The sequence below is a fragment of the Ornithorhynchus anatinus genome, chromosome 2, assembly GCF_004115215.2.
Source record: "Ornithorhynchus anatinus isolate Pmale09 chromosome 2, mOrnAna1.pri.v4, whole genome shotgun sequence".
Classification (NCBI taxonomy): Eukaryota; Metazoa; Chordata; class Mammalia; order Monotremata; family Ornithorhynchidae; genus Ornithorhynchus; species Ornithorhynchus anatinus.
This window is the reverse complement of record NC_041729.1, coordinates 19,648,848-19,671,579: the sequence shown is the minus strand read 5'-3', so window position 1 is coordinate 19,671,579 and position 22,732 is coordinate 19,648,848. Positions and strand designations below refer to the sequence as shown.

The 22,732-nt window shown below is 43.8% G+C and overlaps 1 protein-coding gene and 1 non-coding gene across 4 annotated transcripts in view; one reads left to right on the top strand and one right to left on the bottom strand.

The window, feature by feature from the left end:
• Positions 1 to 22,732, bottom strand: part of CUX2 (cut like homeobox 2) — a 366,558-nt gene that overhangs the window by 108,292 nt on the left and 235,534 nt on the right. For all 3 annotated transcript variants that reach the window (XM_029057640.2, XM_029057642.2, XM_029057644.2), the window contains 2 exons: positions 19,468 to 19,578; positions 16,695 to 16,742 (listed from right to left, as the gene is read on the bottom strand). In XM_029057640.2, coding sequence (XP_028913473.1) covers positions 16,695 to 16,742; positions 19,468 to 19,578 — 159 coding nt within the window. The remainder of the gene's footprint in view (positions 1 to 16,694; positions 16,743 to 19,467; positions 19,579 to 22,732) is intronic.
• Positions 8,574 to 8,711, top strand: LOC114809842. The gene has a single exon (XR_003757616.1). It is a non-coding gene; the product is annotated as a small nucleolar RNA SNORA7 (small nucleolar RNA).

Below are 22,732 nucleotides of genomic sequence, written 5' to 3'. Positions count from 1 at the left end.
ACTCAGTGGAAAAGGCCAAGGAGAGGGTGTCAGGCTGGTTTCTAATGTAACTTGCGGCATTTTCAGCTGAAGAGAGCCCACACAGACAATCTGAGAAGAGGGACCGAAAAGATCTTTCCCCAGTAAATCATGGACTCGGTCCTCAAAGAGCTGAGATGCCATTTGCATGAAGTCTCAGAGATTGCCCAATGGAAAGAACAGGATTAAGAGTCAGAAGCCCTCGGTTCTAGTATCAGTTCTGCCATTTGCCTGTTGTGCGACCTTGGACAAGTCACTCAATTTCTCTGTCTCAGTTTCCTCATCTGTAAAATGGGGATTTTACTCGCTTGCTTTCCCTATGAGACTGTGAGTTCTAAGTAGAACAGGAACTGGGTCTGATACGAATATCTTATATCTGTCCTGGGGCTGAGCACTGTCCTTGACATAGTAAGAACTTAATGCCATTGTTGTTATATTTGTATTTAGATGCCTAAGAATTCTGGGCTCTGATAACCTTTTTATGATCAAGCTGTTTTTCTGAAGCTGGGGTAAAAGCTAGGACTTCACCTTGTGCCTCAAATTCCCTTTCCCTTTCCATTGTTCTTTCAGTTTTTCCAAATCCATCCCTCACAGTCTCCATCCTGGAAAAACTCGATAAATTCCCCTAAAATGACATTTTTGAGGAATAAAATGGGATGGGACATAGTCACCATCTTCAATAGTAATAGTATTTATTTATTGAGCGCTTACTATGTGCAGAGCACTGTACTAAGCACTTGGAATGAACAAGTCGGCAACAGAACCATCTGGAGTCAGCAGCTCTAAGAAGTTGCCTCCAGGAGGAAAAAAATACAGTGACAGGAAATGGAATGGTGCCTGGGTGGCAAGCTCTTGGCAATAATCAAACTGATTTTCCAGGAGAAGTGACCTTTAGCCCCAGGCCCAGCAATACACAAACACAAGACCATCTCAAAAATGTTTGCATCAGCTTAGAGGGTCTAGAACAAACCAACTATGTTCGATTTTTTTTAATGGGCAATTGGTAAGTGCTTACTATGTGCCAGGCACTGTACTAAGCACTGGGATAGATACAAGATAATCGCGGACACAGTTCATGTCCTACATACGGCTCACAGTCAATCCCCATTTTACAGATGAGGTAAGTGAAGGCACAGATAAGTTAACTGACTTGCCCAAGTTCACACAGCAGACAAGTGGAGGAGCTGGGATTCAAAGCCAGATCCTCTGACTCCCAGGTCCACATTCCCTGCCCAAGGCCATGCTGCTTTCCACTGTTCCTTTAAGTGCTGGCAAGAGAAGGTCACTCTTCCATAATCCAGTTGCAAGGAGAAATTAAAGATAAAAAATCCTATTAAAATATAGTGTTGTGTGTATCTTTGTCAAACTACCTCAGGGGGCAAGCAACTTCGAAGAAGGCACTGTATCATTTCTACAAATCACAAGAGGAATCGTCCAGGTGTTTTAGTAACTACTAAAAGGCCTTCAAATTTGGAAACTTGTCCCAAGTCATTTGAAGGTTCATCAACTTCAGCGTCACTTGTTTTCAGTCGCATTACTGCTTCTTTGATTTGAAAATTTTAAGGACTTACAGGATGGGTCCACTTAAGAGGCTCTATTACTGGTTTGATCTCACTGAGTATGATTTCAAAGCATGACAGCTTACTCATCATTTAGGTAACTCCCCTAAAGGGTCCCTGGGCCTCTTGTCACTCTCCAAACCAATCAATGGTAATTACTGAGTGCTTACTGTATGCAGAGAACTGTACTAAGTGCTTGGGAGAGTATAAAACAACAGAGTTGGTAGATACAGTCCCTGCCCATAATGAGTTTACAATCAATCAATCAATCAATCATATTTACTGAGCACTTACTGTACACAGAGCACTGTACTAAGCACTTGTGAGAGTACAATATAACAGATTGGTAGACACATTCCCTGCCCACAAGGAGCTTACAGTCTGGAGGGGGAGACAGACATTAATATAAATTGCAGCTATATACATAAGTCCTGTGGGACTGAGGATGGGATGAATATCAAGTGCTTATAGGGTACATATCCAAGTGCACAGCTGAAGCAGAAGGGAGAGGGAGTTAAGGGAAGAGAGGGCCTTTTGGAGGAGATGTGACCTTAATAAGGCTTTGAAGATGGCGAAGATGCTGGTGTACATGGAAGGGGAGGGATTTCCAGGACAGAGGGAAGACCCAGGAAAGGGTCCGGTGATACGATTGACCCGATTGGGGTGCAGCTAGCAGGCTGCCACTAGAAAAGTGAAATGTGCAAGTTGGGCTGTAGTAGGACATAAGTGAGGTAAAATAGACAGGCAAGCCGAATGAGTGCTTTAACACTGATGGTAAAGAATTTCTGTTTGATGCAGAGGTAAATAGGCAAGCACTGGAGGTTCTTGAGGATTGGGGAGACATAGGTTGAAGAGTTTTTAAGAAAAATGATATGGGCAGCAGAGTGAAGTATGGACTGGAGCATGGCAAGGCAGAAGGCAGGGAGGTTTGTGAGGAGGCAGATGTAGTAGTCCAGGTGGGAGAGGATAAGTGCTTGGATCAGCATAGCAGCAGTTTGGATTGAGAGGAAAGGGTAGATTTTAGTGATGTTGTGAAAGAAGAAGCAACAGGATTAGGTGACAGATTGAATTTGAATACACACAGTGTAACCACCCTCTTCAACCCATTCTACTGTACAATATGGGAAATGGCTTTTTGGAGTTAATTCCCTTTTGGCCTGGGGATGGACAGGATGACTTCTCAGATATTAAGGACCAGAGCATGCTCCACCTGAGCCTGGTTGAATGGCAACCTATCACACAGCTAAGCCACATTCAAATCAGTCAGTGTCCCCGTGGGCACTGAATAAAAGAAAACCAGGATGGAAGAGGATAAGAAATTGATAGATGTGCCACATCTTGCATGTTTGACTTGTATTTACTGGTGCAGACCATTTTTCTTAGTTTGCGTCCTCTGATCCGAGCTAGTTTTGCAAGTTGAGAGAGGGAGTATGTGAGAAAGAGGAGCAAGTGAGCGTGCAAACAAGAGGAGCAGGTGAGCAAGGGGAATGGGTGAGGGCATGGACACCAGTCCGCTTTACATAAAGCATTGGCCTGATTAGGTGGAATTGGCTGGGAAGCCCAATTAAAGCGTGGCTCAGAAATATATATATATATATCAAAGACAACTGGAAAACCAAATAATTTTGAAAGGCAAAAAAAAAAACTAAAATGGTGCAATTAAATTTCAGTTTGAAGAGCTTTATTGTTCAAACTCAGTCTGAAGAGTTTAAGAGAAGCAGTGTGGCAAAGTGGAAAGAACACAGGCTTAGGAATCAGAGGACATGGGTTCTAATTCCAGCTCTGCCACTTGTCTGCTGTGTGACTTTATGCAAGCCACTTCTCTGTGCCTCAGTTATCTCATCTGTAAAATGGGAAATAAGACTGAAAGCCCTACATGGGACAACCTGACTATCCTGTATTTACCCTAATGCTTAGAACAGTGCTTGGTACATAGTATTCCCTCTGCTCCTCCCCCTCTCCCTTTCCCTCCCCTCAGCACTGTGCTCATTTGCTTATTTGTATATATTTTTATTACCCTATTTATTTTCTTAATGAGATGTACATCTCATGTTAATGAGATGTCTGTCTCTCCCGATTAGACTGTAAGCCCATCAATGGGCAAGGATTGTCTCTATCTGTTGCCGAATTGTACATTCCAAGCGCTTAGTACAGTGCTCTGCACATAGTAAGTGCTCAATAAATACTATTGAATGAATGAATAATAGCTGAGGAAAAATCATGCAGATATACCCAACACAGAAATGAGGCTTGGGGAAAAAAATCTACAAGGCACCAGAAAGGATTCAGTTATGGGTTTTGGTATGATTTGGTATGGGTTTTTTTTTTACCCCCTTTCTGACATTTGAGCCTGTTTAACAGTGAGGACAACCTGCAAACTTTCCTCTAGCAAGGTTTACTGAGAGAACATCTACTAAAATAGTGAGTGCTTGTTTTAACCTCTGGATTATTTTTAAGTGTCTGGAAATGAAACTCAAGGTATCAAGCAGACCTCTGGACTACACTGTATTATGGACCTGATGCTCAGGATGCCAGCTGAAAAAGTTGGGCAGTTGGATCTTGACAGGGAGGAGAGGCATTGGTATTTTCTGGTCAGCAGGAACCAGAATGTCAATGCTCTAGGTACGAGACCGGCTTGCCTGGGTTAATGATGTCAGGTAGATGTGTGAGCATAGGCCCATCTGCCCAGAACCTGAAAGAAATGGGGATAGCAGGAAGGAAACCAAGTCTCGGGTAAGCGACAGTTTTTCTAAAAACTAGAAATCTTATGCACACACCACCTCTGAGCTTTGTCTGGCTACTGATGCTTGCGGCCATCCTCAGCTTCCCAAACGAGGGCTCTATAAAGTGCGGAAAGACCCAATAAAGCACGAGGTCAGGTCGATTGAAGTGTCAGTGAGTTGGCAGGCTCGCAGCCCATCTGCAAGGCTAAACCATCCTTAACCTCCCCTTTGTCATCTGGGGTCAGGCCACCTGAGCAAATGTAGCATGGTCCAATGGATAGAGCCCAGGCTGGGAGTCAGAAGGACCTGGGTTCTAATCCTGGCTCCAACACTTGTTTGCTATGTGACCTTGGACAAGGCACTTAACTTCTCTGTGCCTCAGCTACCTCAATCTGTAAAATGGGGACTAAGACTTTAAGCCCCTTGTGGGACAGGGACTGTATCCCACTAATTAGCTTGTAATTGCCCCAGCGCTTATTACAGTGCTTGACACCTGGTAAAAACTTAACCAATATCATCATCATCACCTGCAAGCCCTTTGAGGGGATATGCTACCCAGAACAGAGGCCATCCTGGTGCCAACCAGGACACCCAGGAGCCCATCCTCCTCCAGGTGGGAGGGTGAGGGGGCAATGGCCGCTTGAGCACAATCAATAATAATAATAATGTTGGTATTTGTTAAGCGCTTACTAGGTGCCGAGCACTGTTCTAAGCGCTGGGGTAGACACAGGGGAATCAGATTGTCCCACGTGGGGCTCACAGTCTTAATCCCCATTTTACAGATGAGGTAACTAACTGAGGCACCGAGAAGTTAAGTGACTTGCCCAAAGTCACACAGCTGACAAGTGGCCGAGCGGGGATTCGAACCCATGACCTCTGACTCCAAAGCCCGTGCTCTTTCCACTGAGCCACGCTGCGTTCCCTCACACCAGAAGGCTGGGGCCTGCTTCTCATGAGAGGGGCCATTCTCCTCTCATCCCATGGGACTCCCACTGACCCCTCCTCCAGACAGAAGGAAGAGGAAGCAGGTGCAACAGGCCTTCCCAACAGTTAAAACGTTGGGAATAATGGGATTGTAGCTGGGGCTAGAAACTCAGTTCCTCTAGCTACAATGGCCCATCCTACTTGTTATATATATTACCATTCTTGACTTTTACATTATCATTCCTTATATGTGTCTATCACCCACCCCCTTCCCCACCTTGTTCTTAGATTGAGAGCCACATGGGGGTAGGGACTGTTTCTAATTTTCACCTGTAGAGTTCCCTGTGCTTAGTACAAGGCTCAGCACACAGAAGGCACTTAATCATAATCATCATCATCAGTGGTGTATACTGAGAGCTTACTGTTTGCAGAGCACTGTACTAAGCGCTTAGGAGAGTATAATACAACACAATTAGTAGACTTGTTCCCTGCCCACAACAAGCTTACCTTCTAGAGAGAGACAGACATTAATATAAATATTATTATTGTTTTATTCTAGCATAGCTGCACATTCAACCGCCATAGTATATTTTAAAAACCAAATAAGTGTATAATCTGCAAGAAACCTGTGAGACTAAAACATCAATATTAAATGGATAACACAAGTCTCTCCATGACTAAAGGGGGATGAATGAGAGGAAATGGACTTAAATACATGAGAGAGTTTGGTTACATGTAAGAAGAATTTGGACCATGGGATACTGTGTGGGGTGCTGAAAGAAGATGACAGACTCCAGAGGGTATTGCATCTCCAATCCTGGAGACTCTTAAAAAAAGATTAAGTAGTCACCTGCTTGGAACAGAGAGATAGAACAGATTATCCTTTGAGGCCCCTTCTAGCTCCCTAGTAGAATAATAATAACAATAATAACAATAGTATTTTTAAATGCTTACTATGTGCCAAGCACTGTATTATGTGCCAAGCCCTGGGATAGGTACAAGATTATCAGGTCCCACATGGGGCTCACAATCTAAGTATAGGAGGGAGCACAGATATTGAATCCCCATTTGGCAGATGAGAAAACTGAGTCCCAGAGAAGTAAAGTGCCCAAGGTCACCCAGCAAATAAGTAGTGGAGCCGAGTTTAGAACCCAGGTTCTCTGATTCCCAGGCTGGCGCTCTTCCCTCTGGGCACGCTGCTTCATTATATAGCCAACCCTGCCCAGGACAACCGTATCTTTGAGGATCAATCAATGGTATTTATTGAGTGCTTACTGAGTGCAGAGCACTCTACTAAGTGCTTATTTTCCTTCTTTAAAACATCCTTTTAGGAACAGAATCTGTGAGAAACTGACAACTGAGGCCCAGTAATTATTCATGGAGACAAGAGCACGTGAACATAATACTGGGATATGGACCATAGACTACTAGCTGCACTCCAGAACCCCCCCGGAAATTAATTCATTCATTCATTCAATCGTATTTACTGAGAGCTTTTTGTGTGCGGAACACTTCACTAAGCGCTTCAGGGAGTACAATACAGCAATAAACAACTTAAATTCGGAAGTCTCTGTGCCCACCTCCTTGACCAGGAACACTACAATAATTTCTCCCCTCCACCCCAGTGAGTGGGCCAGGGTTAGATCAATCTTGGATGGATCAGGTACTGTTTCCACTGACATTGGAAAGCTCACAGTGGGCAGGGAATGTCTACTGTTGTGATGTACTCTCCCAAGTGCTTAGTACAGTGCTCTGCCCAGAGTAAGTGCTCAATAGATACGATGGACTGACCAAACAAAAGGAACTTTCCCAGACAGGGCACATAGTCAGTGGGAGGCTGCAAGGAAGAACAAAACCCTGCCCCCAAAGGGGAACTGGGCTCTTGGCTGTACTTCGGGGGGGGGGGGGGGGGATTGTGAGCTTCAGTCTCCACCTGGGGAAGCTGGGAGGTGAGGGCTGGAGGAGGGCTGAAAGATCGGCCGGGGGGGCGGGGGGGGGGGGGGAGAATGGTGACACACTCCTCGCTGCCTCTTCAAAGCAAACGGCCATGACCTGAAACTGGAACCTTTCAGGTCTTAATTGCAGAGAGGTGGTCATCCAATTCTGGCCTTGCCTTGAAGTCAATCTGCCTTCAGTTCCTCTCCATTGTGCTTGATTTGTGGTATCTGGCTTGTAGTCCTCCATCACCGCTGCCCAGTATTCCAAGGCCACACAAGCAATACGGGGAGCACGCTTTGGGAGGGTAGTGGGGAGAAAACTACGGCCTTGCCTGCAAAGTCACCAAAGTCTCGAGTTTAACTCTGTGAATTCCTGGTGAATGAAGAAACATCCAATACCCTAGCAGCTAAAACACCTCTTAAACAACAAGGACCCCCTTCCGGTCCCCAAACAATTAGATGGATAAACATTGGAACTTACATCTCTCCTTCTCCCCATGCAGATGGCCCCAAGGAATGAGAATCATAATCACCAGTTGTTTGCACTGCAGGATCCCTGGGAAGTCTCAGTTCCATTTAGAGGGCACCACTGTATAATTTCTAGATTATTTTATGTTTCAAGAATAATTCTAAGGTGCAGAGAAATATTACTCCAACACGGGGAATTTCAGTGTGGATGTTCCACAATCCAGCCCAAGTCACGTACATTATTTCCAGGTCAATGGTACAAATCCATCTCCATGGCAACTTAGGAAAACGAACGTTCATTTTAAGGGTTACTGAGGTGAAAAGGACCTCCTTCCCCCCTTCTCTATACTGTAAGATGGTTATGGGCAGGGAGTGTGACTGCTAATTCTCCTGATTTGTACTCTCCCAAGCGCTTAGTACAGAGCTCTGCATGTAGTAAGTGCTCAAAAAATACCATTGATTGATTGATTCCCAACCCAAATAAATGAACATAGGAAATCACTACCAATATCGACAGTGACTGAGTAGTGAGCTTTCCCCTTAGTTGTTCACTTGGGGAGGAGCGCATACTAGCTAGGAAGCTAGTGTGCTACGGAAGCTAGTATGCTTCATTATATGTGAAGCAGCATGGCCTGGATGGAGCATGGGCCTGGGAGTCCGAAGGACCAGGGTTCTAATCCGGGCTTTGCCAACTGTCTGGTGTGTGAACTTGGGCAAGTCACTTAGCTTCTCTGTGCCCCGGTTACCTCATCTGTAAAATGGGGATTGAAAAAACACAAAAAACTGTGAACCCCATGTGGGATATGGATTGTGTCCAACCTGTCTTGCATCTACCCAAGTGCATAGCACAGTGCCTGGCACAGAGTAAGTGCTTAACAAATACGCTGTACGCTCGTTGAGGGCACGGAATGTGTCTATTTATTATTGACTGTACTCTCCCAAACCCCCTCTCAGGGTTGTACCTCGAGAGTTTCCAGAACTCTACCAGCCTCGACTACAGGAGGGAGAGTCAAGGAGAGGCATATCCATTTCATTCCTAGCTTGGACAGTGGCTAGTGAGTGGAAGACAAACTGCTACAAGTCAAAACTCACCTGTGCTGGGCAAAAGCGGCGTAAGAGAGAGTTGAGGGTGTAGACTCATGTTTGCTGAGTGGAAGAAGGCACTGGTAAACCACTTCCATATTTTTACCAAGAAAACTCTATGGATATACTACCGGAATGATTGCAGGTGGAGGTGGGGCGTTCTGGGAGAGATGTGTCCACGGTGTGGCTATGGGTCGGAGACGACTCAACAGCATAAGACAATTCTCCCAAATGCTTAGTACAGTGCTCTGCACACAGTAAACACTCAATAAATGTTGAGTACATTTATGTACATCACCCTGATTCTATTTATTTGCTATTGTTTTAATGAGATGTTCTTCCCCTTGACTCTATTTATTGCCATTGTTCTTGTCTGTCTGTCTTACTAGACTGTAAGCCCGTCAAAGGGCAGGGACTGTCTCTATCTGTTGCCGATTTGTACATTCCAAGCGCTTAGTACAGTGCTCTGCACATAGTAAGCGCTCAATAAATACTATTGAAGGAATAAATTTGATTGAATGAACAAATACCATAAACAAAAAAGTTATTGGAGGACAGGAATTAAGTCCACCAATTTTACTGTTGTACTCTCCCAACAGCTTAGTATAGTGCTCTGGACATACTAGTACTCCATAAATACCACTGATTCTTACTATATAGTGATTTGAACCACTATTCGCGCATCTACTAACACTGACTGGACTCCATTTCCCTTCAGCCCAGCTTTAAGAGCAACTCTGATGCTGACAGAGGACCTTCACTCCACTGCATGACTAGGGAACCCCTGCTGGTGTTTTACAGCAGTAATGCCCTAAAAGAATGGCTGGGTCTGACATGACTGACTGCTAGGGAAAAATGAAGGCCCTCGGGAGAATTTGAGAAACTAATTGCCTGCAGGAGAACCCATAATCCAGGAGCAGCACAATAACAATTCTTTGGTTTTGTGTGGTCCTTGTTCTCATTTTCTCAAGCATTTTCATTTCTATGCCTCACGTTTGGCCTCACAATATCTCTGTGAGATAAGGGAACGGAAGGTACTATCCTTCCCAGTATACTGATAACAAAATTGAGGCACAGACTTTTCCAAGGTTAAGCATAATAATAATGATAATAACTATCACAATACTTGTTAAGCACTTACTATTTGCCAATCACTGTTCTAAGCACTGACTAGATACAAGTTAATCAGGTTGGACCCAGTCCTTGTTCCACATGGGGCTCACCATCTAAGTAGGAAGGGGTAGGATTTAATCCCCATTTTACAGATGAGGTAACTGAGGTACAGAGAAGTTAAGTGACTTCCCAAGGTCACGCAGCAGACACATGGCAGAGCTGGGATTAGAACCTAGGTCCTCCCAGGCCCGTGCTCTTTCCTCTAGGCCATGCTGCTTCTTCACAGAAGTGGCCAATGGTACAGCTGAGATTTGATTCTTATTCACTGAAACTAGGGTGACCTTTCTGACTTCCAGACCCATACTCTTTCCACACCCCGCTGCCTCCAGAATACTATCTGTGATCTGCTTAGTCTGGAGTCTGCAGGGCTTGAATTCTAGTTTCAATTTCATTATTGGTAATCTGAGGGCAGGTCATTTCTCCTTCTGGCGCTTTCATCTCTCCCCTGGGGAAAACGAAGACAGAGGGCAGTGAAGTATCTAAAAAGCTGAGCTGAGAAGTGAGCCCGATGCTCCCATCTAAGGCTCTCTAGGGTCCAGCAATGGCTAGAAGAGTAAATTCCATCTGTCCTCTTCCTAATTCTCATTTGAAGCAGGCTACGACTGGTATATAGAAGCAACTCAATAACAGCACCTTTGTTCTAGCCAATTATTGCCAGTTATCCTGCCCTAAAGATCACCCCTAAATGGTGCTCTGCTCCCTCAGGGGAAGCCCTTAGCACAAATGTGTCATGTAGAGACTAACAGATGGGTTGGGATGGGGTTTGAGGGTGGGGTGGGCGCGGCGTGGGGGCGGGCATTCTCTACTTCCTCTCCTCTCAACCATATTTTGTCAATGGAAGTGTCTTCACTAGATTTTCCACCTTACTTGTACTCTCTCAAGCACTTGGTTCAGTGCTCTGCAAATAGTCAACACTCAGTAAATACAAATGATTGATTACTTAATTCCTACAGTATGGGTGGGAAGTTGGGGACATTATTTTATAAAAAATGAATCAATGTGGCTAATACTCCGGAAAGAGAAACAGTATTGACAGGTCAGGCGATTTCTCATTTGAACCCTGGGATTAACATGAGCAGGCTTTCAAAAACTCAGTGTTGGGCTACTCTCCTAAACCCTGGCTATCAGGTTCCTATGGTCAGAAGGCTTGCTGAGAGCTTCAGTTCCCTTACCCAAGGGGGTGGGAATCCCTAGACACTCCCAGCTTGAATCATTAAGATAAACAGCTGCTACTTGCTTGAGGGACAATAACCAGACTCAAACTGGACCATAGGACATGACCTGAAGAGTGCAGTCAGTGTAAAGATCACCTGAGGGAACATGTGTGCTTCCCTGATTCCTTTCCTTCATGCAGCTCTTCGCTCTAATTCAGCTGGGAAAAAACATGATCTAGCAGAGCTAAGAGAAGAGTGTGGTGAAGCAAGCATGAAGTTAGCTAAGGTTTCCACTTGGGCTGGTAGAAACCAGTATTAGAAAACCGGGGGAGAGCATTTTTCTAACCAGAGGAATATGTCGATGCTGAAGGGAGGTAGCAGAGAACATTCCCGAGGTCTCATACGAAAGACAACAAGCACAGAGAATTGTGGCCAATGCAAATTCTACAGTTTCCAGTATCTTCCACACCCCACATCCCTCACTTTACTTAAAAGAAAAATATAAAGCTTCCAGTTGGTCTCCCGCCTGGCACCTCAGCACATCTAAAAGGCTGGGAATATGTGACTGCAGGAGGCCTCTGGAGGAAGAGGAAGTTAGCTCACTCTGTTTATATAGCCAACAATTTTCTGCTGCCAAAGCCAAACAGCTGTTTAGAACTCTGCAGCTCTGGTCTGAGACCCCTTGGAATTCACCTGCGACTCCCAGTTTGAGAAACACAAGACTAGAGATGAGCCAGCGCTAATGAGGTCTTGGGGTTAGGAATGTGGATTCAGCGGGACCCTTTTCTGAAACTTCAACAAAACTGTTCCTGAGGCAAGGCACTGGGAGGAAGGGTGAGACAGACAAAAGCTCAAGTTTTGGTTTTTTTTAAATGGTCTTTGTTAGGCGCTTACTGTGTGCCAGGCACTAAGTGCTGGGGGAAATATAAGCTAATCAGGTTGGACTCAGTCCATGTGCCATGTGGGCCTCACATTATTAATCCCCATTTTACAGATGAGGTAAGTGAGGAACGGAGAAGTGAAGTGACCGGCCAAAGGTCACACAGCAGATAAGTGGCAGAGCCAGGATTAGAACCCACGTCCTTCTGATTCCCAGGCCCAGACTCCATCCACTAGGCCTCGTTGCCTCTCTCACTGAAATCCAAACTGTCTACACATCCTGCAGTCCAGGTCTCTGAGGGCTTCTTCTTGGAAATAAAGGAGCTTCTGTGTTTTTAAATATTCACGTCAATCATGGCCACTGGACTCCTCTCCTTAAGCTCTTCCCACTTTTTATATTCTCTCCTTGGGTACCAGTACCCTTTAAGTTACTTGCCATTGATTGAATTAATTGATTGATTTCCGAAAAAACTCTACAATACTCCCTTCTCTTCATGGCACTGTGAGTTTTATTTAAACACACACACACTCCTTCCCTCCTCCAGTGAACCACCTCAAAAGTCCCTCTTGCTTCCCTCTTCCAAGCTCCAATTGCTTGGCCTTCCCAATCTAAGGACAGTGTCCTCCCCTCCTCCCTAAGGTATTTTCTAGTTTCTTGGGCTGGGTACTAGATATGGCCTCTTCTCCTCCCTGGGAGGAAGTACATGAGAAGTGAGATGTTCCATCTTCTTTCAGTGGATGAGCTAATGATCATGTGATTGGTTACTGCCCAGGGACGTGGGCTCCCCTTTAAACTTGAGCCGTTACATTTCAGAAAGTCCATTAGGGAGCTTCAAATCTCCGGTTTATGGCAATAAAAAGAATTCTGCTGTTGGGTCATGTGTTGTTCACCTGTCTGGACAGAAGTAAATACCATCCAACAGCTCCGTGCAGTCCCACTGGTCAGTCCGGGGTTCCAACCACTTAGAAAGTTTCACCTCCGGTTTAGCGTAACAAAACTTTTAATTTAGATGTTTTCATCTATCTATCTGAGTAAAAATAAGTTTAAAATAATGACTGTAATAAATGAAGGTAATTAATTGTAGTTTGTTCCTTTACTGTCTAGTCAGCTTAATTTTACCTTTTCAACTAATAATGAGAAAATAATTTTTGTGCTCTGAGGGTTAATGATATGTAACTGCAAGAGCTGCTAATTGCATGTTGCAAACTATTCATCAAAATCCCCATCTGTGCTACTTGATTATGTTTGCTAAATTATTGCTTTGAATTATCTTTCATAAAGCAACTTTTGTAATTAGCAGGGCTTTAGTCTTGCTCTTTTCTCTGTGTGCAAGGATATTCAAACTTTGTCCATTTCAAGCTGTCTCCATTAAACTACCTTATGGGCAGGCTTTGTTCCCCTGCACCAGTGAAATCAAACTGTCCTTTATTTAATCAGGGTGGGGAGGCAGGGCTGCCTGGATTCACAGCAGGGGCGATTTATTCTCTCTCCGCCTCTTCTACACACGAAAAAATATTAAAAGATAAAAAGGATACATGGGCTGATGGATCCCAGAGCCGATCTGGGAAAAGTAAGAAATGAACTTAAAAATGTTAATATTTCAACCTAAGCTTTCCATCTGAAAGAAAGGAGTGAATGATGATGCATTCAACCCAGGCTTTTTATAGGCTACTTTACATGACTTATATGACTCGGGCCTGTAGTCGCTATGGTAAATATTCCAGCTTGGTGATTAGTGTCTGGAAATCCTCAGAAAGAACCATGAGGCCAGAAGTTTGGGGGTGAGGGAGGAGGGGAAGGAAGACCTAACGGATGCATTCTCATTTAAAAATAAATTAACATCAAATCGTGTATAATAATTACAGAGCAAATCCAGTTCTGGGCAAGGAATAGTCTTTTATTAACACCTTTCTTTGGAAATATTTATTCCCTCAGGAAAGGGGGGAGGGTAGTTTACCATGATCAGTGAGTCCATAGATCAAGGGAGAAGTAAAGGTTTCATGAATAAAAATTCTAGACAAATGCCCTCTTTTTGGTACATTAAAGGTGCGATGAAAAGCTCTCTTAAGGAAATTAATGAAGCTTTCTTAAGATCCCAAACTATTAACAGAATCTATGTGGAGACCTAAAAGTGAAAAATGAGTTTGGAAAGAAAAGTGCCATTGCTCCTTTGCTTCCGCCCATAGCATAGAGACCACAGAAAGGAATTTCTCCTGTGATAGTCACCTTTAAAGCATCACAGGACATTCGGCTCCCTGCCCTACTATTCTGCTGACTCATACTGCCAATGGTTCTTGTAATCAATTAAATCAAATCAGTAGTGTTTACTGAACACTTACTCTGTGCAGAACACTGTACTCAGCACTTGGAAGAGTACAAAAGAGATAGCAGTCATGATTCCTACCCTCAAAGAGCTTACAATCTAGTGACAGAGGCAGAGGCAGGAAACCTTCCATACAGATAAGAAGCTCTCAAGCTCCCAAAAGGGTGAATGCTTTTGGACTGTGGGAAAGTCAAGACGGAATAGACAGGCAGTATGTCTAGAGGACAGAGCACAGCCCTGGGAGTCAGATGGATCTGGGTTCTAATCTTGGCTCTGCCACTTGTCTGTTGTGTGACCTTGGGCAAGTCATTTCACTTCCTCTGTGCCTTAGTTACCTCACCTGGAAAATGGGGTTTAAGACTGTGAGCCCTATGCAGGATGGGGATTGTGTCCCACCCGATTAACTCGTATCTAATAAGAGCTTAATAAATACCATTCAAAACAATGGATACTTTGCTAGAAATCCATCGACATTTACTGAATGCTTACTGTGCGCAGCACTGCATTAAGCGTTTACAGAACAAGAAGGGTAAAAATACCGATTAAGGGGCTAATGTGGTTGGGTTCTCACTGGACATCGATTCTGCTTCGTCTCTCCAAGAAAGAAGCATATTTGGCACTCTTTATTACCATGAACTTCTGCCCTTTTCTCCATTTACCATTTCCCATCTCTATTGTCCAGGAGTGAGAGGGGGTGTCATGTTTATTGCTAGTGAAAATAACCTAGAATTCCTCGTAGGGTCTGCCAGAACAATCAGAAGTTCACATTGAGGGATTCCGTCAAGGCTGGGCCCCTCTAACCTCTAAGCTGTTCACCACGGGATTGCCCAATCTGGTCCAGCAAGAGCTGATAAGCTCTGCTGTGGGGAGGAGAAGAGGCCACAGGGAATTTGGTGTCGGTTGACGTGACTTGGATGAAGTGTGCATTCTAGGCAAGCCGCATGCACGGTTGGCCTGGCTACTTCCATGCCAACAGCTTTAGCACAACCCCAACTCTGCTTCAGAAAAATCAAGTTCTCTGCAAGGAAATAAATCATCTCTCAAGGATCTAGGATATAGTTCTGGCCTCCCGAGTGGGTGCCTCTTCTCTGACAAGGTGGCCAACAAAGGATACTGGTGCATCACAATATTTAAAGACAAAGCAGGCAAAAAAAAAAACCAGAACACCAAACCAAGTTTCCCCCTCCCCCCGAAAAAAACCTCCATGAAAACATATTCCTATCGTTATCACTCTCTTTTATGTGCTTAGGCATACTGCAATGGAATGAATCAATACTGGATTGCCCTATAAATAAATGAGCACATCAGTAAACTGAGTAATAAAATGAAGTGATGAAAAATATGGAAATAAGCTGCATTTGTGTAAATCCAGTTATTGTTTACTTTAATATTTTCTTATGCGGTTACATAGTTCCAAGGAGACAGATTTAAAGTAATGTAATGCTCAGCGGATGACAGATTCAAATGTGTCGCTGCTGGTGAGCAGAGCACCATCCCTCTTGGGGTTTCCGTCTGAGCACATTATAAGAACACGGAAAGCAGGCCCCCGAAGACTGATCATTTTAAAAACGCTTTCGCGTGTGATTTTTTTTTTTTTTAACTCTTCCCCTTCATAGGAATTTAAATCTTTCTGCCTCCACCCTCTGGAGTTAGCTAAGTTCATTTTATCAGCATCTGGGGATGAACATGGTTGCAAAACCAGTCAAGGGGAACAATGGCGGTACAGCCTCCCAGTGTGGGCTCTCGGTCACCCGGGGCCAGAATGGCAAGTAAAGCATATTTCTGAGGTCAATTTTGCAGACACTTCTATGTGCCTGAGGCTGGTAACAACAGATGGCAGGCTAGCAGGAATTAATGTGATTATGTTGATTTCATTATCTGAAATAGACTGAGGGGAGGACGGGCTGGTAAACAGTATTTTTTGTGGCTTTCCAATGAGTTTGTATTATTTGCAAGGCTACCGAAGTTTGAGGATGAAGAGTGCTGGAGTGCTGGCAGTGTCAGAGACTTCAATTCCACCTGGAGAGGGGATAGGACGCTTTCTTACTGCCTCACTATTAGCTAGTTTAGTAGTAGTGGTAATAGTATTTATTAAGTTCTTACTCTGCGCAGAGCATTGAACTAAGTGCTGGGAAAGAATACACCGATGAGAATTTGACACAGCCCCGAGGCGCCCACAATCTAAAAATCAAAAGGGGGAAAGGGGACCGGTGACAGATACACAAAGAAAAATGAAGCAAAATACTAAGACAACATAAAGATATAAAAAAAAACCCCAAGATCAGTTGGGTACTGTGGCTAAATGAGCCAAATTTCAGGCTCCTCACGGTTCATAGCCCACGGTCACAATTCCCTCACGTTCTCAGGTGCTCAGATTCAACATTGGAGAAGGAGGTGGAGGGAATGGATGAACGAGGAGGAAATAACTGGGACACACAATGCATCACCTTACCTCGGCTTGGAAGCTCTTTAAGACAGGAGCCACCATCTCCCTGATTTCCTGAAAAAGAGATTGAAGCATTCACCAATGGTTGATGGAACAGGTCACCCAGTGGTAAGATGTCTGCCCGAGCTAGCCACTTGCTAGGCTGTCAGTGGCTCATCTCTAGGAGGTGTTATAACTCTTTTAGATTTCTAGGATCACAACTAGTGAGCCGGAGAGAAGCTAGAACCAAGAAGTGGATTCCACTGGGCTAAAATCTGGCTAGGTAGCCCTGAGCTCAGTCTATTCAGATAGACACAGCATTACTGACTATTCCTTTGCCTATTTCTCTCTTATGTGTGCTCAGCCTCAGACTTCTCTCCACCTGGTAACTGCAGCCCCTCTAGAGAACGATCTTGGTGGTCTGTCCTGCTTCACCCACAATGAGCTGCTGAAAGTTACAAGTGGGAGGTGATTTGGCACCAGTCAGGAGATGTTCCTAAATAGGGCCTTAACATGACACCCTCATCTGCAGGAGGAGCTGGTTCCAAAAAGGAAAATTTTAGAGGCACTCCTATAATAGGAATGGAAGCTTATTCCTCCTAATTGCATAATTATGCAGCATTAAAATGATGAAAGCTTAAATTAGAAGTATAAAACCTGGACTGGATTTCACAGATCACCTGTTTATGACTCAGGAAGCTAGGGGGAGGAGGACCGGACAAGGGTGGTTAGCTGTCTATCTCCTAGTCTGTCTAGGTTAAAAACCCTCCAATGATACATTGATATAATCGTCAGTGGGAATTCCTGGAGGGGTCCCATCAATCAATCAATTAATCAATCGTATTTGTTGAGTGCTTACTGTATGCAGAACACTGTACTAAGCGCTTGGAAGAGTACAATGTAACAGAATTGGTAGATACATTCCCTGCCCTCGAAGAGCTTAGAGTCTAGAGGTCCAAGTTCTAAGAGAGTGGATCCTCTCAAGAGAACGGCCATGAGATCTCTATCCTGGTGGAGATGATTAGTAGAAAAGGCTATGATCTGGATCAAGACCTCTTCTCCACAGGATCCACTCTGAACCCTCTGCAAACTGGCCTCTTGCTCCTTCACCCAAAGACCAAAGGTTAGTTGGCCCTTTCAAATATATGGACAGAGAAGATATTACCTCATATCAGAGTAATTTAATATTCTAAACAACTGAAAGCCACAATAGCTTGGATTTTGGTGTTAGTTACGTAAAGGACCCAGTTCCAACTTTAAGCTTAAAATAATTGAAATGGTTGTGTCTCATATGCAAGGGTAGCCCAAAGTGACTAAGGATCGCTGATTAATTCATTCTCTTAGTTCCATTCATTCCTGGTTAGCAGCTCCTTCCATCTCTCCTGGGCTTTTTCTTCATCTATTTGCAGAACACATGCTCCTCTGTTCCCCCTTCCCTCCCAACCCCTGAATCCCCAGCAGGAGGGGTACACCCCTAAGTGGGGTCCTTAGAGGAGCAAGTGACCTCGGAAGATCTGGTTCTCTCATGTGAAGGAGAGGAGGGGCTCTGTGAAGGAGAGGAGGGGCTCTGTTTAAGCCTTGCAAGGCTACTGCTCTGGGGATGTCACTCAAGATTTTTAGTTCCACCTTTGGATGACTTTCCACTGTGCTGCAAAGAGGGAAATCCACCAAACCCCAGAGTTCCAGAGCCAGGCAAAAAAACCAAAGAGATCAAGAACAAGGAAATTTTGTTGGTGAGGCAAGGAGGCCCTAAACAGCCCTACAAATGTAGCATCCCAGGAGGATTTAGCCAATGACTTCAGACTGGGATGGGACTGTGTGCTTCAAGAACTTATATCTGATGGGCCATACTGTCTGGCTGTCTTGGTTATTTTTGTCTCCCTCCCATCTGCTATGACCCTAGAGTCATCCTGTGGTTTGGGTCTAGGCTTTAAGAAAATGTTTACTCCCACTTTCTTTTTTTTTAAATTATTTGTGGAATATTCCAAGAAGCCACAAGGGCTTGCTAATGCAGGAAAAGAAATTCACAAGTTTTCCTCCAAAAAGAATGGGAAATATATAAGCTCCTCTACGTTTTCCTTGGAGAGTCCTCTACTTTTCTGGAAGTTGCTCTCTTCCTCTGCCAGCTAGAGACTACAGAAGAGCACGGGGGAGGGAGGAAGTAAAAAAGAGGAAGGAGAATGGGGTGGAGCCAAGGAATAGAGTCAGAAATGGCTGGTTCGGTCATGCCCACAAATAAAACCACAAGGAAAAATCTGTGGACAAATGGTGTCTTCCATTAAAATTAAGAGCTTAAATACAGGCTTTGCACCCTTTATTCATCCCACCCAAGGCCACACAGCACTTTTGTACATATCTTCAATTTATTTATATAAATGTCTGTCTCCCCTTCTACACTGTAAGCTCCTTGTGGGCAGGGAACATGTCTAGCAACTCTGTTATACTGTTCTGTCCCAAATGCTTAGTACAGTGCTCTACGCACAGTAACCACTCAGTGAGTGCGATTGGTAGACTTACTGATGACTAGACCTCGGATATAAATGCCAAAAAATGGCTGCTTTATAAAGCCCTCAAAAACAATTACTTTAATGGAAACGCTTCAGATTCTTAAGTAATATGGTACTGCTGGGCACCACTATAATAAGAGAATCCAAAGGTTAGAGGACTATAATTTTTCTTTAGGGCTAATTAGCTTCTTTCCTTGTTAGTCACTTATGTCTACAGTTTTCAGAATCTAGTTTGAACAGAAGAAAATCTGCATTCCTACTGAGTTAATTCTAGAACAGCAAATATACTGTACCTCAGGTACATTTTTCTTAAATTCCCGACGGAGTTCAATTAAATGTTTATGAGAATGCTCACTCTCCTCCTGCCGTGCAGCCAGTTCAGAAGCAACAGAATTAAGCTCCTTCTGGAACAATAAAGAGAAAAAAAAAGAAAAGGATTTTTTTCCCCGCTTTTCCTTCTTAATCATCATACATAGCAGCATTCTGAACAAGTTTTTTAACTGACAAAAACTGAGAAAAGACACAATATTGACTTCCAGAGTACATGAATAATTTAAGAAACTGTGGATCCAACCTAAAAATCCAGGACAGCTTTTTAGATCATTGGGAGCCAGGCTAATCAATGTTCTCCTATAAAGTTGGCTGTCCTCCACTTGCCCCCCTTTTAATTTTCTAAAGGAACGGTGGCATAAGCTTGTCAGTAACTGTAGAAAACATCACCATGCCATGTCAAAATAGTAAAGTGCAGCATATTGTATGGGCAGATTATAGTCTAAGAATGTGCCACTGACAGCTTTCATATATCAGTGGCAGGGAGCCGTTCCAACTATGACTTACTTACACTTAAGTGTTCATAAATAAGCTTTTTAAGATATATATGGCTTTTTAATTTCAGCAGATTTTGGAAAAATGAAGGTGCCAATATGAAGTAAACTGACCTTTTGTGTATCCTGCAGTAAATCATTTACGGTTCACTTCAAGGGCAAGGAATATTTCATTTAAGAATTGTAGATTCATAGGAAACGGGTCTGGAGAAACCTTCCCTGCCTCCAGCAGGACACCGATTATCCGCACATCCGTTAGTCTTTCCCTACTGCCTGGCTATCTGAACCAAAGTGAGCTTGCATAATAAAAAAGGAGTTCAGATAATTGAGCAAAATTGGGCCAGAGCCTGTCAGAGAATGAAGCCCAATCGTGTTTGGTTACTCAAACTTTCGATTATCTGAACTAGCCTCGGTGCCAATTAGTTCACTTGATTGGTTTCCCGCGATATATAAAACGGGCGCAGAGTCACGTTTTAACACTAGGTAGCAAAGGCAAGGATAGAAGGAAGAGGAAAAAAACCCATTCCACACATGATGGAGAATATCTGTTTGTAATACATGTATATTTTATCACACCCTTCACTTCTTTCTTCACTTTAACAGTGGCAATTTCACAGGGGAAGTACAATTCACCATTAGTTGTCATGGATTTCATTTGCATAATTCAGGATATGGTCTGTTTATATGGTCTACTGCCTACTTGCATGAACTGGGAAGGATTTTTTTTTTCTGGCCAATAATTCGAACTGCGCTTCGGTATATATCACCTGATTATATTTGCGGAAATCAAAACCCATAATTTCCCAAATCCGGTGATGCAATAAATATCTTCAATCAGATTTATTAGAAACATGTATGCATATGCTGGAGAGTATTCCTAGAGTGAACTCTTTAATCTACAGTATGTATAATGAAGGAAGTAGCATGCCAAAAGACCCATTTGTTACCATTAATAGACATTTATCTAGCACACACAATGAAACACTTTTACCATTACATGATGAAATAAAAGTACTATTAACCCACTAAAAATCCCTTTTCTTCTAAAGGATGAAACATGAGGAAATGGACTTATATCACGCTTGAACATCAGTAAATCTTGCTCTGCAGCAATTCACGCCAGTCCCATAAACCTTATTCCAGGCACTGGGGCATCCGGCCACAAACCACTGGCCATTAAAAGGCTCAGGCTACTGGCCCAAGGTTTCCCCAGGAGAGAGTTATCAGAGAACAGAGAGATTCTAATTGTCATCTCTCCCCTTAAGGAGGGAGAGGGGGAAATCAGAAATCATGAGAACAAATGGGTGGGGATGGATGAGTAATCCAGTGAACTGGTGTCATTCAGTGTGCTTTCTCTGATGTGAATGAAGCCAGTTTCTTCTTCTGTAGAATCAAATTTCATCTCCTCTGCCCAATGCTTTCAAGGTTGGGGTCCTGGCAGAAGGGTTGGGGGATGTACACTTACTGTGTACCTCTCAGTCCTTCAAACAAAAGGACTATGGAAATTTGTCCTCTGTTCTGGACCCATTAAAATGAGGTCACTAGGGCTGGGGTCTGAACAGCTTAGCTTCTCACTTAGACTATAAGGACTCCGAGATAGACAGTGGATGACCAAACCTATAGAATGGGAATTACTATGAAAAATGAGTTCAAGGGAGGGGAGCGCTACCTCTCCAAACCTCATTAGGATGCTAGGATCAGTAGGGTGATCTAAGCCCTGGGATAGGAGGCCCCAGTGTCATGTTCACCTAGTTTGCTAGATATCTGCAAAGGGAAGACGCGTGGCCTAGTGGAAAAAGCATGGGCTTCTAAGTCCGAGGACCTGGGTACTAAACCCGGCTCTGCCAAGTACCTGTTGGGTGACTTTGGGCAAGTCACTTTACTTCTCTGTGCCTCAGTTCCCTCATCCGCAAAATGGGGATTCAATACCCGGTCTCCCTCCTAGATTGTGAGCCCCATGCGGGGCCTATCTTGTATCTACCCCAACACTTAGTAGAGTGCTTGGTACATAATAAGTGCTTAACAAATACCATAGTAGTTAATGTTTGAATAAGAGGCTGAAGTTCAGAAAGCAGAAATAAAGACCATCCACTCGCAACCCCATGAACACCCAGAGTCCACCTGAAGACCGAGCTCTCTGATAACCATAGCCAGTCAGTTAGCTGTCAGAGGGAATAATACCCCGTGGTACCTCAACCAGCAAAATCTCCCAATTAATAAGCATTGAGGAAAAGGGATATGCTCCTTCCCTTTGTGGTTGCCCATCCCTCCCTGCCACAAACTGGTATGGAGATTTAATTATCCCGATACCGGACTTCATGCCAGCCCCCGTGCTCAGAGAAATTCATCGGATTAGTTGCCCATCAGGAGCAGACAGACAGCATGGAGCCTGACACAAACCATTTCAAATAATGATATTAATAAACATCCCGTGACCAATGAAAAAAGAAATCACTGTAATGAGTTCAGGAAAAAAAAAAGACAAATCCCACTTCTCATTCCTTTGGCTGATGGTCAGAAAGAAAACGAGGTTGGAAGGTTGAAGACTCAGGATGGGAGAAACCTAGATCAGAAATAAACATCTTGCCCCAGACTCGAAGTCTCTCTCCAACAGTAGCCCTGGAAAGTTGGAAAAGTGTTAAGCCTGGGGGGACATTCTTGATTGGGGAGTTATTTTTTGGCCGGACAAGAAGGAGTAGGTATAATAACAACAACAAATAACATTTTCAATTGC